Raw genomic sequence first — 13,785 nt, forward strand, 5'->3', positions numbered from 1 at the left:
GGAGGGGGCCGGCAGGAGGCGAACGGTTACTTTTCCTTATTTTTAATTTTTTTTTAAATTAGAGACAGAGAGAGAGAGAGAGACACAGGCAGAGGGAGACGCAGGCTGCACGCGGGGAGCCCGACGCGGGCCTCGATCCCGGGTCCCCAGGGTCACGCCCCGGGCTGCGGGCGGCGCTGAGCCGCGGAGCCCCCCGGGCCGCCCCGAAATGGTTACTGTTTTGAACGCGGGCCCCGGTTACTTTTGCAGATCGCGGGCCCCGGGCGCGGAGGCGGACGCGGGTTTGTTTTTTTTTTTGTTTTGTTTTGTTTTGTTTTTTTTCTTCCCTCCCCCGGGTGGAGGATTCCGGAGAAACGCGGAGCCGGGGCGCGGGGCGGGGGTGCGGTGGCCCCGAGGCGGGGGGCGGCGGGAGCCCAGGGACGCGGCGCCGGGCCCCCCGCGGCTGGTTAGGGAGCTGCAGCCGGAGAGGGGCGCGGGGGGCGGGGGGCGGGGGCTGCCGGGGGCGGGGCGGGGCGGGGCGGGGGCGGAGACCCGCGGGGGCCCTGCGCCCGCCGCCCCGCCCCTCCGCCCCGCCGGGTCGGCTGCGGAAGCGGGTGGGTGACGGCGACCCGCGGGGCACCCGGTCCTGCCTGCCCTGGGGAGGCCCCGCGGCCGCAGGGGGGGAGCCGCGGGCCGGCCCCGGGCTGGACGCCGAGGGCTGCGGGGCTGCTCGGCGCCGTCCAGCCGCGGGGCCGGTGCTGCTCCGCGCGGCGTTGGCTGCAGGTGGGTGCGGGGTCCGGGCGCCCCTGGGGACGGGGGGGGGGCTGCTCCGCGCGGCGTTGGCTACAGGTGAGTGCGGGGTCGGGGCGCCCCCTGGGGCGGGGGGGTCCGTGCGCCCCTGGGGACGGGACTGGGTGCTGCGCGCGGCGTTGGCTGCAGGTGGGTGCGGGGTCCGGGCGTCCCTGGGGACGGGGTGATGCTCCGCGGGCCTCGCGTGGGCGCCCAGGGGTCGCCCCCACCGCGGGGTGTGGGGGGCCGGGGTCGGGGCGCCCCCTCGCGGCCGGGCTGCCCCCGGGAGTGGCGGTCCCGGCTGCGGGCGCGGGTGGACCCCGCGGCACCTGCCGCGCCCCCAAGGACGGTGACCTCCTTTCCGCCCCGCGCCCCCCTCGTTGAACGCCCGGGGTCCGCACGTCGGCCGGGCCGGGAGCGCGCAGGCCGGGTGTGCAATTTGCTTTTACAACGCGAGCCTCGGGACTTCTCAAAGCGGCTCTTGAAGTGTTTTCTCTGGAAACGTGTCTGCCGTGAGCGCCGCGAGCCTCACAAAGAGCAGTGTTGTTGGGGAGCCAGCAGGTGACGGGGTGAAACCTGAGGCCGTGCGTGCCCGGAGTCGAGCGGGCGCCGAGAGCACAGACGTCCAGAGGCCAGCGGGAGGCCGCCTGGAGCGCGGGGTGCGACAGTGTCTGCGCCCCCCGTTGTGGAAAATAACGGGTTCACCAGCGCGGTGCCCAGGGTGCGGTTCGGGTTTTGTCCGTGTAGACCGGTTTGCAGCCAGAACACCCGACCCCAGAAGCGCCCTCCTGGCAGAGGACCATGCTTTGTCACCACGTTTCCTCCTTTTGTTAAGCGGTCTGCCTCACTGTCGTGGGACGTTTTTGTGCATGAAATCGGAATGCTTGGAAGCCCCCCCCACCCCCACCCCCACCCCCACCCAGAGTCACACATTTCCTCCTGGAAAAAAACCCGAGAGCTTCTTGGCACTTGGATGGTACCCGACAGGCTATCCTTTGCAGCTGTTGGAAAGCGGACAAGCTGGTTGGAGGTTTACCTGCAAAATAGAGAAAATGCCTCATGCCACTAACTGCTGGTAAATGTTAGTAAAGGGATGTCTGGCCAAGCAAGGTGTTTGGGTACCTTCAGGATGCTCTTAGTTCCCTGCTACCTCCGCGGTTCATCTCAATATAAATAAAATCGAGTTGGGCCCTGAGCCTCTGACTTCAGCAGAGGGTAGGCCCTGAGCGCCCTCTGAGGGGCTGTGAGAACAGTTCAGGGGCTCTGCTGTGAGACTCAAACCTTGGTTATCATAGTTTTGATACCCACGGCGATTACTGGTCTCTCGCTTTTGGAAACCATCTCCATGAACAAGAGAATACCCGTATCCGTAGGGTTGTACATCCCGTGGGTTGCGGAGAATGGCCGTGTTCCAGGTTTTTGCACGGCCACGTAAGTTTGCTGTTAAACCTCCTTCACCTGCATATTTAGCCTGACCCGAGAGTAGCTCCTGAATGGGAATGTGTGATCTGCATCTTCTGTGTGCTAAGGCCTTGTTAACAAGCAGTTTAACAAAGAAGCTGTTAAGCAGTTGGTGGCCTGTAGGATGACACTTAGCAGCAGGGGACACCTAGGGAATGTTAGCCCAAGTGACTTCACAAATCAGTATCTGCTCTGGGTTTTGGTGATCAAAGGATTTCTAACTTCCCTGGGCATGTTCACACAAGAAATACCTTCTCCTGGGGATCCTGCAGTGCCGTGGTAATCTTCACATAGGAACTAGAGTGGAATTTGGGGAAAAAGTATTTGTTGTAATTAGGGGTATGACCTTAGACTTCATATTCGATGGCAGACGCTGAAAATTATCCTGTTTTCTGTTTGCCAGATTTTGATTTGACTTGGTGACTGGGTCCAAGAAAATGATTAATAATAGGAACCATACCAGAACTGATGCAGTTTTATAACCTCTGCATGTATGTCTCTGATTGAACTCCTTCTCCTCAACCCCCTCAAATCCCCACTCCCCTCTGACCCACCCATGTAGTATTTCCATTTTATTTTTTTTTAAGATTTTATTTATATATTCAAGGGAGACACGGAGAGAGGCAGAGACACAGGCAGAGGGAGAAGCAGGCTCCTCACAGGAAGCCACATCCCAGGATCCCACATCCCAGGATCACGTCCTGAGCCAAAGGCAGATGCTCAACCGCTGAGCCACTCAGGCATCCCAGTATTTCCGTTTTAGTACATCGTCTTGCAGTCACCTATCTTTGACCCCATTTCTTGTGGGTTCCTTTTACTTTATCTCCCCAGGCCACCGTGTTTAGGCTCTCTTAGTGACCGACAGTGGGCTAATAGGCCTCTCCCAGGTTCCTGTTCTCTTTCCTGACCATCACTGTATATTAATTTTAAGACTGGGGATCCCTGGGTGGCGCAGTGGCTTAGCGCCTGCCTTTGGCCCAGGGCGCGATCCTGGAGACCCGGGATCGAATCCCACGTCGGGCTCCCGGTGCATGGAGCCTGCTTCTCCCTCTGCCTGTGTCTCTGCCTCTCTCTCTCTCTCTGTGACTATCATAAATAAATTAAAAAAAAAAAAAAAAGTTTAAACTTTAAGACTGATGGTGGCACTCTGCTCACATGCCTTTTTTCTTTTCCTGTTGCCTTGAGAGTTAAGCACGAAGTCTTCTGCTTGATTTGTCTTAATTCTTAAAAATGTCATTTGGTGTTACCATTGCCATCTACTGTTGCTTCTGTCTTCCAGCGAAACTCTTGACTCTTCACTGCCTCTGGACCTTCACATACGGTGCTGACTTATTACGCTTTTGGGGGAAAAATAATAAAGGCTCATTTATGTACATGTCAAGGTCAATCAAAATAGTAATCCTTAGCTGTCCTGGATGCGGCATATAGCACAATAGAAAATAAATGATTCTCAAATGACTAAAATAGCACAGCAGAATAATAAAGCTCCTTTGAGTTTGCATAACACCTTCACATATTGTGTTATCTTATTTCGCCAGTGATTACTGTGCTCACAGAAGGAATGTGTAAGCCCTTGTTCATAGCATAATGACTCTGTATACTTTTAGACGAATTTTTTTCAAATCGTAGTTGTCTAATTTACGGAAGGTTGAAAGCAACAAATTAAAAAAAAAAGATTTGGAGGTTGTTGGTTGTGGGCAAAGAAAAAAGGCTACTTCCTTAATAAGAGACTTAAAGCAGCAGGAATTCAAAATTCTATCATGACAGCAGGGAGGGAAAAACTATAAAAAGTTTGTCAACCATCTTAAAACTAGGAGTCTGGGGCCACGTGATTCTAGACATCGGCTCTACGCTGTGAGAGAGCCCTAAACTTACTTTCTAGTTGGGGAACTGGGTTCCCAGGTATCACCCAGTTGGGTGGCTGGATTAGATTCCTGATGCCAGTGTTCTTTCTACTGTTCATTTTCTGCTAAGAATGCAAGGCTAAACCACATATAGTAGACACACACCACCAGTCAAGAAAGCAAGGAATTGTATAATGGAATTTGGAAGCACTCTTATCATGGTGTATACGTTTTTATTTTTTTAAGTTCTAGCTTTTAATGGAATAAAATCAGTTGCCTCTTTTTGGTATTTCCTAGAACCACTCAGTAATGGCCTTTAAATATAGGGATGAGTGAATGGATGGAGTAAATGAATCCGGAGAGTAAATTCCATGAGGGACCCCTCTTTACATCACTGTGTTGGATGAATGGGGCCGTACTCTGATTTGGGGGACAAAGGCCAACTTAGAGCCAGTCATAGATTGGGTTCTCCCGATTGTTCCTCTACTGAAGATGCCTGGAAATACCCTGCCCTGCTCTGTATGCATGCTGTGCGTCTGTGGGTGGATGCATGCGTGGTATTGGAGATTTTAGGTAGGGACTGGTTAGAAGCTGATTCTAAGGGAGCCTAGGAATGGAGGCTAATAGTTTGCCCTTCAGGAGGCTGGAGAACCTCCTGAACTCAAGATAAAATTCACATGCCAACCTTCAGTTTTGTTATTAACAATAGTTCTTGTTCTGGATGTTGCTGGTCAGCTTCAAGAAAATCTCAGTAATTAACAGTGGAAGTAACGGTGCCAAATGACATGTGTCAATGGTAACTTTCTTTATATTCATGTAATTCCTTTTTTCAAAAGTTTCACATATTTAGACCACCTTTTGAAGGAAAATAGTTGCAGTCAAGAGTAGGGCCTCATGATGTTTGGGGACTTGTGAAAGGTATGAAGCCTCCCGGGCTGAGTTTACTGAATGCCGAAGTCCCCAATCCTCTTGCCTAAGTATTGCTCTATCCCTTGGGTCAGATGTTCTCCTGACAATTATATGATGATTGAGAAGTCCTACATCTGTGAGCTGTTTGTCTTTGACTCTTTTTTAAATGGTGAGAAGTAGCTATTTAACTATTTGGAAGGAGAAAGGGGAGAAAGGAGGGAAATGAAACCCTTCCACCGTCTGTTGCATGGCTTGCATGGAGCACCGCCTGGCAATTGTTGTCTTTATAAGAAAAAGGTATATCCCGTCTCTCTACCCAACCTCGGGCTGCTTTCTCCCCTCCCTCACGTCCATGCTCTTTTCTTTTCATCTGTCATTCGCTTCTCTCCTTGATTCTTCTAATAGGCTTTTAGTCTCCTCTTCAAAATGGTATCTGCAAGTAACCCCTAGCCTGCTCTAGTTTAATTCACATACCTGTTCGCTGTGCTGACCTCGATGACCCCTTTGGCAGTGCTCTTAGCTCTTAAGGTGTTGCTTCCTTAAGAGTCAGACTCTGACACCTGAACAAACCATTCTTGAAATCCGTTTTCCTCTTTTTTCTGCACGATGAGACTGACTTACCTGCAGAATTATAGAGAGACCTTGGAGAGGTGTCTGCTGATATATTCCCCCCAACAGGGGAAACCTAGCACAGGATTGGTTAATGCAAACTTGCCATTCACTTATGATAAAGTTCATTCAGTTAATTACAGCATTTCAACATCAGGACAATAGGCCTGCCTCACAATAATCCCAGAATACTAGCTATTTTGGCTTTTTATTCTGTTTGTCTCAAGCATCTAACATGATGTCTTGCCCAAAGTTGTTTTTTTTTTTAAAGTAAACATTTAAAAAAATATATCATGTTTAATTTAGCTGTGGTTGGGTAAGAGAATGTAAAAAATACACACTCCCAGATGGTTCCCACAAAAGTGTGTATAGAGTTTGTGATAATGACGATGATGATGATAAACCAGATGAAGCAAGATGTAAACAACTGATGAATCTGGGTAAAGGCTAGATAGGAGTTCCTTTCTCTTTCACCTCTTCTGAAGTTTGAAACTACATCAACATAAAAATTTACAAAAATAAATACAAAATTAATGAAGGACAGGGCACAGGACAGGGTCATGCTTGTGCATCCAAGTGTGGTTCTGCCAAAAAAAAAAAAAAAAACTTGAGAAACTGTCATAATCCCAGCTTCCAATAGTTCTATTCCCATTAAAATGCAACTCATTTGTCGACCTGATTTGTGTCCCTATTTCACACGATCTACCTAAAGTGACAACAATTTTAATGAAATTCATGAAATTTTTCTATTGGCTCCAATCACGCGTGGTTTCATGTTTGGTCTAAAAGGTGGTATTTTGGCAGATGAGACATAACAGCATTTACATGTCATCAGAAAGACCCTGCATCATGACTCAGAGCATAAGTCATGGCCAGGCTCCCCTCTTTCTTTGTCAAACCCCATGGAGTGATGTAAATGCCTATAGGAACAGATCTATGTGAGATAGTATTTATCATTTTTATGACTTTAATGTTTTAGAAATGCAAGAACCATGCTCAGCAGGCAACTGCTTTCATATGACGCAGTATGAGACAGTGATCTACTTAAGAATATAAGGGTCTACTAACAAGGTAATTTTTTTAAAAAGAAAAATCCATATTCAAATTTGTGTGTTATCAAGTAAAGAAAAAGTAGCTAGTGGTGATGTGGTGTCTCTTACCACACTGGGTAAGTGGAGGTCATGCTATGGGACTTTCATTTTTTTAATGTTTATTTTTTGTCATCTCTGAGACCTTGCTAAGGAATATGATGTTTTGTCATTTGAAGTTATTTATTTTTTTTTTTAGAGTTTATTTATTTGTGAGAGAGAGGCAGAGGGAGAAGCAGGACTCGATCCCCAGGAGTCCGCAGTCACACCCTGAGCCAAAGGCAGACACTCAACGACTGAGCCATCCAGGCATCTCTCATCTTTTGCTAAAAAGCAAAAAAGAGGCTTTGTCCAGAGAAAAACTCTGAATCAACAGTTCATGAGGCTGTTGAATTTTTATAATCCTTTTTGACTGTGCTCTCTCCTTGCAGCACCTGCTCTGGGCAGAGTGGCCTGTCTCCCTGCAGTGTGTCACTTGTCACTTGTCGGGGGCTGTGGTGCAGTAGCCTGACTGGCTGGCCAGAGAAAAGGAACTGGCTCAGTCAGATTCCACCTCTAGGAGGCAGTGGGAGGTTAGGGGCTTAGGCTCACAGGCCCAGTTCCGAGGCCCCTGCTTGTTAACTAACTGACCTTTGGGCAGTTGTCCTGTGGCAGGTGGTTCGGAGGCTCAGTTTCCCCCTCTGTGAGTGGGGATACACCCTTTTGGGGGTGCTTGATCGGGGGATTAAGGGTCATAACCCTAATCGTCCCAGGCGAGGCACAGAGAAATGTTAGCTGTCAGAGTGCCAGCAGATAAAACCATAAGCCTTGCCTGGGATAAAAGGACTTTGTCACTTAGGTTCCTGCAGTGGGGACCCTTCACACTGTTGATGGAGAGCAGTCCCCCGTGTAGAGTGTGCGAAGGCTGGGATGAGCACGTGGGAGTTGTCGGCTCAAGGCACAGCCAGCGGGTCTAGATGAGTGGGAGGAGGGGGACAGTGTCATTTAGTGCTGATGTTGATGCACCATGATTAGGACCGTAATTCACTGTACATTTCTTCTGCAAAAGGCTAATCAAGGAAAACAGCTGTAGAAGTCCTCAGGTCTTTGGTAGTCTGCATCTTTGTGCTAGTTTGGGAAATCCACGGTTTGTCTTAATTTGTGGTGTTTTCTCGTGTTGTGTAGTACACTGACATTTAATTTTTAGGTTCTATTTAATATTTGTGTTCCGTTTCTGCAGAGAAAGCACCGTACTGTCTCCTCCCTCAGCTGGGTTTGGCAAGGGCCAAATATACATATTTCATGATTTGGGTTAAAATTGCTTTGAAGCACCCCCCCCCATTCTCCTGGAGGGGGTTTTTGAGTTACTAATTAAATTCTTAACCTCTCCTTCTCTTCCTTTGACATGTGGGAGTTGCTTTTTCCAAAACAAAAGGGAAAGACTAGATCCAAGAAATTTTCTGACTTTCATTAACACATCCTTTTTTTTTTACCGAAGACTAAGGAATGTGCCTGTTTAGAGAGCCTTTCTTAAGTCAAGATGGGAATGAATTGCACCTGTGTGAAATGACGACCTGCCTTGTTTAAAAGGTCATAACCTCCCAATGATGGTGGAGGATGGAGGAAGTGAGGTCATCACTTTTTGTTCTGGGTGAAAGATAGTTAAGTCTATTAGTTGGAATAATACCTACTGTGTGGCATCGCTCCTTCTTCTAGTACAGATTGTAGGCACTGGGTGCTTGGCCTTCCATTTGTTGACTGTTACAATTTTAATTTCTTCTTGTCCTTTGATTTATAAAAAAAAAAACGTACATTTTAATAATCCGGTTTTGATAGGTAACACTTTGTGACACTGGAAGTATTTAGAGTTTTGTTGACCTAGTTGCTGGAGTAAGACTTCGTCGCAGGCTAAAGCATGTTTAGGTTCCACTGTCTTTCCTACTTGTTTTATAGCAAGTGAGAGAATTTTTTAGTGTATGTGCTGCCGAAGCGAGCACAAGTGAGAGAATTTTTTAAGGCAGAACGACTCGTGGAAGTCTGAGTCAGGCATGTAGTGTGACCGCACCCTGGCTTTGGGCTTTGCGACCGTGGGCAAGTCACTTAACTTTCGGGAGCCTTGTTTTCTTTAAATTGGGGTCAAGCTAACCATGGTATATTTTCTCTCTTTTGTTCTTAAAGAGAAAGGGCCAGGTATAAAAAGCTGCATCTGGTTCTGAAAGTCTTGAATTTTAGTTTTCCTGGTGCTTTGGGATGAGGGATGATGTTTAAGAATCAGAAGCAACTTAACAAGGAACTCCAGGGCTGATCAGGTCCCTGGGCTGTAGGATGGGGACTGTCACGTTGACACTTCTTATAGACCTTCCATGGGAGGAAAAGTTTTCATCCAGAACTGGATTTGCTTTGCCCAGTAGCTGGCTCAGAACATGTCACGCCTAGTAGGTACCGTGTTGACCTTTCAATGAGTGCCACTATTGCGATTCAGCACTAACAGTCACCCAGCTGCCTTTTACTCTAGCCTCGTGCTTGGGTTCAATTGCTTTTTGTTGGAGGAACTCCTTAATGAACTGTCTGGCCGACGTTAGCCCATCGATAGGGAAGGCTTTGGACTGAATGTGCTGTGTAAGGGTTTAACTGCCGCCTGCACTCAGTGAGTAGGCTAAGTATACTGTCTCCCAGAGCTGGATTAGAAACCGGAAGCCTAAGTGGTTTGGCCCAGTGGACCTACTCTGTGCCTGTTGGGAAAACTCATGAGGAACATGGCGAGCTGGGGTGGGGTAGGGGGGCTCTGGAGCCATTATTCATGGCACAGAGCTGTGGTGGGCAAGGCAGGAGGAGGTGCAGCCCCTCACACTTCTTGCTTCAGCTCCTGGGACGTCACAGGATGGCATTTGGGGGAAGGTTAGAAGGTCAACAGCAGTCTTCTTGAGAACTTTCCTAATGAATAGTATGTTAGGAGGCACTTTTTAAAGGCTACTGGGGCTAAGCTAGTTGGGGTAGCATTTTCTGAAATGCTGAGTCATGGGGGGGTGCGGTTTCCCAATGGTGTAGATTTTAAGTCTTGGTGGGCCTGGGGGTTGGGGGGCGGTGACACCAGTAATTCGGTTACTTTTCTGGGCCCGAGCTGCGTGTAAGCAACATTCAATAAAAGTTCCTGGAGGGTAAGAATAGTGCCTTCGTGTATTAATTTCTTTTTTGTTTTTGTTTTTCCTATATTGTCCACAGCAGCCACTGTTTGATGTCCTGTGACTGAGAAACCCGGCCTTTTCACTTTATTATTATGCCTTTGGAGATGGAGCCCAAAATGAGCAAACTCGCCTTTGGGTGCCAGAGGAGTTCCACGTCCGATGATGATTCTGGCTGTGCGTTGGAGGAGTATGCCTGGGTGCCCCCAGGCCTTAGACCAGAGCAGGTGAGAACCTAATCGCCCTATGTGTTCTGTTTTTCAAGGGGATTGAAGATTTTTTAAGACTTGCTAAAAAAAAAAAAAAAAAGAAAGAAAAGAAAAGAAAAGAAAAAACAACATAGACCATTCCTGCCACACTGACATGCTGCCCTCGGTCCTCGCTCCTTGGATCGTCAGCATTTTTGCTTTTTGGGGTCATACTTCATTTCTCGATGAACGTTTTCAGTCCTTTTGTTCTCATGGATCCAGAAGTCCTACAGTGATGCTATGTGTGCTCTCATGAATGACATCCAGGGTGCTGTTTATGCATTTGTTCTGTGGATATCCATCGGACAGGTCTCTTTGGAGGGTGAGAGGAATTTACCCTTTGAAAAAACAGTAACAACAAAAAAGGTAAAAAAAGGAAAGAGGACTGTTTCCATGCCGGTTCTCAGTGACGCTTTTGCTTTGGAAAAGAAGAAATACAGAGCTATAAGAGACCATCTGAAGTGTTACTGCTTAGACATTTGACCTTTGATAACCTTACACATAAAAGAACCTGTCACCACAGTGTGGCTTGGGCGCAGGAGCTAATTTTGTGCATTGTGTTGTTATTTTAAGTAAGATGAGAACATTGTATCTGCGTATTTTATTTTCCCAATATCCTTGTAATGATGAACTTAGCAAAAATTGCTAGTGACAGATACTAGTATAAGGGTAAAGCCATAGTTTGAAATAAAAGGTGCCATTTGGGTGTGTGGTTGCTCCTGAGTTGTGGTGGGGAACCCCGCTGAGAGTAGGGGCTCCTGGTCCACCCGGGGCCTACCCGCCACACGTGTAGCTGGTGCTCAGCAAGCGCTTCTAGCTGGAAAGGCTTCTGTGGTTGATACATTGGGGGGAGAGGGCGGCGTGCGGGTCCAAGGGTTAGGAAAGCAGAATTTTGACAAAGCACTAAGAGAAAACCCCTTCTCTCAGCTTCGGGTTGGGTAGGTTTTGTGTGATACTAAGATAAGAAGCAGACAGGCCCCCACTTCCCTGATCTCCTTTTCAAACCTCGAATCACTTTCTCATTCTTTCTCAGGACTCTGCAGCCCTCTTTAAGGGGTATTCCTTTAAATACAACAGCAGGAAACCCCAAACAAAAATTGAGTTCTCCTTTCGGAGTAAGCACAGCTCCCCTCCGGGTTCCTTGGGTTGGGGGTGGGGAGATGGACTCCAGGTATTTAGAAAATAACACCCATGGAAACAGAGAAAGCTGATGCTTGAGAGAACCTGATAAGGGAGAGTTTACAGAGTTTAACAAAACAGCCTTTGTCTTTGTAAGGTGTAAAATTCAGAAAGCAAATTCAGTGTGCTTGTGTAGTGGCTGGATTGTGGCCAGAGTCACGCAGCCTGTGTGGTCATTTGTAGCATTGCCCTCAGCGCTCTTTCTTGGCTGACCCTAGGGAGACTGGCTGAGGAATAGTAGCATTAAATGTGCACATTTTATGGTGCGTAATTTATGATGCACCTAATTGTCACTACAAATTACATTCCTGAAGAGCAATTTAGCAGCTGGATGCTAGCTATCTGAAGGTTTGCGGTTCTGCTGAGTTGGCTCAGCTGGTGTCCTCATTAGCTACAAGAGGCCAAACCCTGTACCTAAAGGGAAAGGTAACTTTGTAAGATGGACGAGAAGGTAAGATGTTCACTTCCTGTTTGCTGATGCCCTTCTTTCCATCTCTTACTCAGATCCAGCTCTATTTTGCTTGCTTACCAGAGGAAAAGGTTCCTTATGTTAACAGCCCCGGAGAGAAACATCGAATTAAACAGCTTTTGTACCAGTTGCCACCACATGATAATGAGGTAAGATCACAGGAAGAAGGCTAATTAAAAAAAAAAAAACAAAAAAAAAAACCCACCCACACTCTAAACATTGAGATGCCTCTCATAAACCCTACCTCCTCATTGGTTAGGGCTCTTTTGCCTTTTTCAGTTAAAATTTGGCTTGAGGAGACAGCTTTCCATTCTTTAAGAGAGAAAAGGGTGTCCGTGCAATAAACTTAACAACGAGTTGGTTTTTATAGTGTTTGCAGCCACCCACCACTTGCCAGGAGCCTCCAAATTCTTGAGATTTCCCTGCCCCTTCGTCCAGAGTTCATACTTTCCGGTGGTTCAGGCCTGCAGTCGAGTGCCGGTAAAATGTAGAGCGAATGTGGCAATGAACAAGTTTAAACCTTTTGTAGAAAGGTTCATGTCTTACAGTTTTTTAGGTGTCCCTGATAAAAGTTTAAACATTCCCGAATTAAAAAAAAAGAAAATCCTTCAAATTGCATTTCCCTTGTGCCAGAGGGGCTGCAAGATTCGGTGTCATTTTAAAGGTAGGGGCCATTTTCATTTTTTTATTTATTTTTTATTTTTATTTTTTTAAAGATTTTACTCATTTATTCATGAGAGACACAGAGAGAGAGGCAAAGACACAGGCAGAGAGAGAAGCAGGCTCCATGCAGGGAGCCCGATGTAGGACTCGATCCCAGGTCTCCAGGATCATGCCTTGGGCCAAAGGCAGGCACCAAACCACTGAACCCCCCAGGGATCCCCTAGAGTGCCATTCTTAAAGCAGGGATTCAGGGGGGCAGGCCAAACTAGCTCTTTCCTGAAACTGTAACCCTGGAAGTGAAGAATTGGTGAGGGAGACCGCGCGCTCCAGTGTGGTGCTTCTGTTTCCCTGTCTCTGAAGGTGCGCTATTGCCAGTCTTTGAGCGAAGAGGAGAAAAAAGAACTGCAAGTGTTCAGTGCTCAACGGAAGAAAGAAGCCCTTGGAAGAGGAACGATCAAACTCTTGTCCAGAGCAGTAATGCATGCTGTGTGCGAACAGGTAGCCCTTTCCCCGGAGGAGCAGCTCGGGGCAGGGATGTGGACGGAGTGAGCACAGGCCTAGTCGCCTCTAGACACTGAAAGGCAGCCTAGCTTTTTACTAAATGGATATTCATGTTTATAACTGGCTACACTGCTGTGTGTGTGGGGGGGTGTGATGGGGCCGGGGGGGGGGGTGGCAGTCAGTCTGCCCTTACGTAAACATCCTGCCTTTCCCAGGATCTTGGCGGGGAGAGGGGCGCAGGGTACACCTAGTGTTCAAAACTGCAGAGACATAATGAAGACATTCAGCGGCTTGCTGGCTCAGAGTAGGAAATGTGTCCAATAGGAGGCTGGCTCAGGAAGACGACTCTTGATGCGAGTTGGAAGGAACCATTCTTAGAGACCGTCTAGTGTGGCAGTGTGTCTGAGGCATGTTCATTCCAGTTGAGCATCACCCATAATCCAGCCTTAAAGAGCTATTTAATCGCTAACGGGAGGGGGGAGGCAAAAATAGAAGCTTGCTTGACAAAATGGGATTTAGTGTAAAGTGGGAAAGGCTGAGAATCCAGTCATCAAAGAAGGATCATCCGAATTTCAAATCCTTTTGTTTTTAGTGTGGGTTGAAGATAAATGGAGGTGAAATTGCAGTGTTTGCCTCTCGCGCGGGCCCTGGAGTGTGCTGGCACCCTTCCTGTTTTGTCTGCTTCACGTGTAACGAGCTGCTGGTCGACCTCATCTATTTTTATCAGGATGGAAAAATTCACTGTGGCAGGCACCATGCTGAACTGCTCAAACCGCGGTGTTCAGCATGTGATGAGGTAAAAAAGTTTATCCCTTAACACTGGAAAAAATAAGCTTCTGGTAAGCCAATATTCCACTGTTCACGTCTAAGGAAAATATCTCCTGC

General features: G+C 47.8%; 1 protein-coding gene and 1 long non-coding RNA gene across 8 annotated transcripts in view; one reads left to right on the top strand and one right to left on the bottom strand.

Annotated features, from left to right (window-relative positions):
• PRICKLE1 (prickle planar cell polarity protein 1) overlaps positions 1-13,785 on the top strand; it is a 110,528-nt gene that overhangs the window by 89,494 nt on the left and 7,249 nt on the right. For 4 of the 7 annotated variants that reach the window (XM_077870401.1, XM_077870399.1, XM_077870400.1 and 1 more), the window contains 4 exons: positions 9,881-10,067; positions 11,772-11,885; positions 12,760-12,897; positions 13,493-13,696. In XM_077870401.1, coding sequence (XP_077726527.1) covers positions 9,936-10,067; positions 11,772-11,885; positions 12,760-12,897; positions 13,493-13,696 — 588 coding nt within the window. In that variant the 5' untranslated portion in view covers positions 9,881-9,935. Of the gene's footprint in view, positions 1-675; positions 829-9,880; positions 10,068-11,771; positions 11,886-12,759; positions 12,898-13,492; positions 13,697-13,785 lie in introns of those variants that run through there. The other 3 variants (XM_077870398.1, XM_077870403.1, XM_077870404.1) reach the window with 3 other exon arrangements.
• Positions 3,359-9,026, bottom strand: LOC144296982 (uncharacterized). Its single transcript, XR_013363962.1, has 3 exons — positions 8,350-9,026; positions 5,457-5,603; positions 3,359-3,566 (listed from the first exon to the last, which is right to left on the bottom strand). It is a non-coding gene; the product is annotated as an uncharacterized LOC144296982 (long non-coding RNA).

Source organism: Canis aureus, chromosome 25, assembly GCF_053574225.1.
Source record: "Canis aureus isolate CA01 chromosome 25, VMU_Caureus_v.1.0, whole genome shotgun sequence".
Classification (NCBI taxonomy): domain Eukaryota; kingdom Metazoa; phylum Chordata; class Mammalia; order Carnivora; family Canidae; genus Canis; species Canis aureus.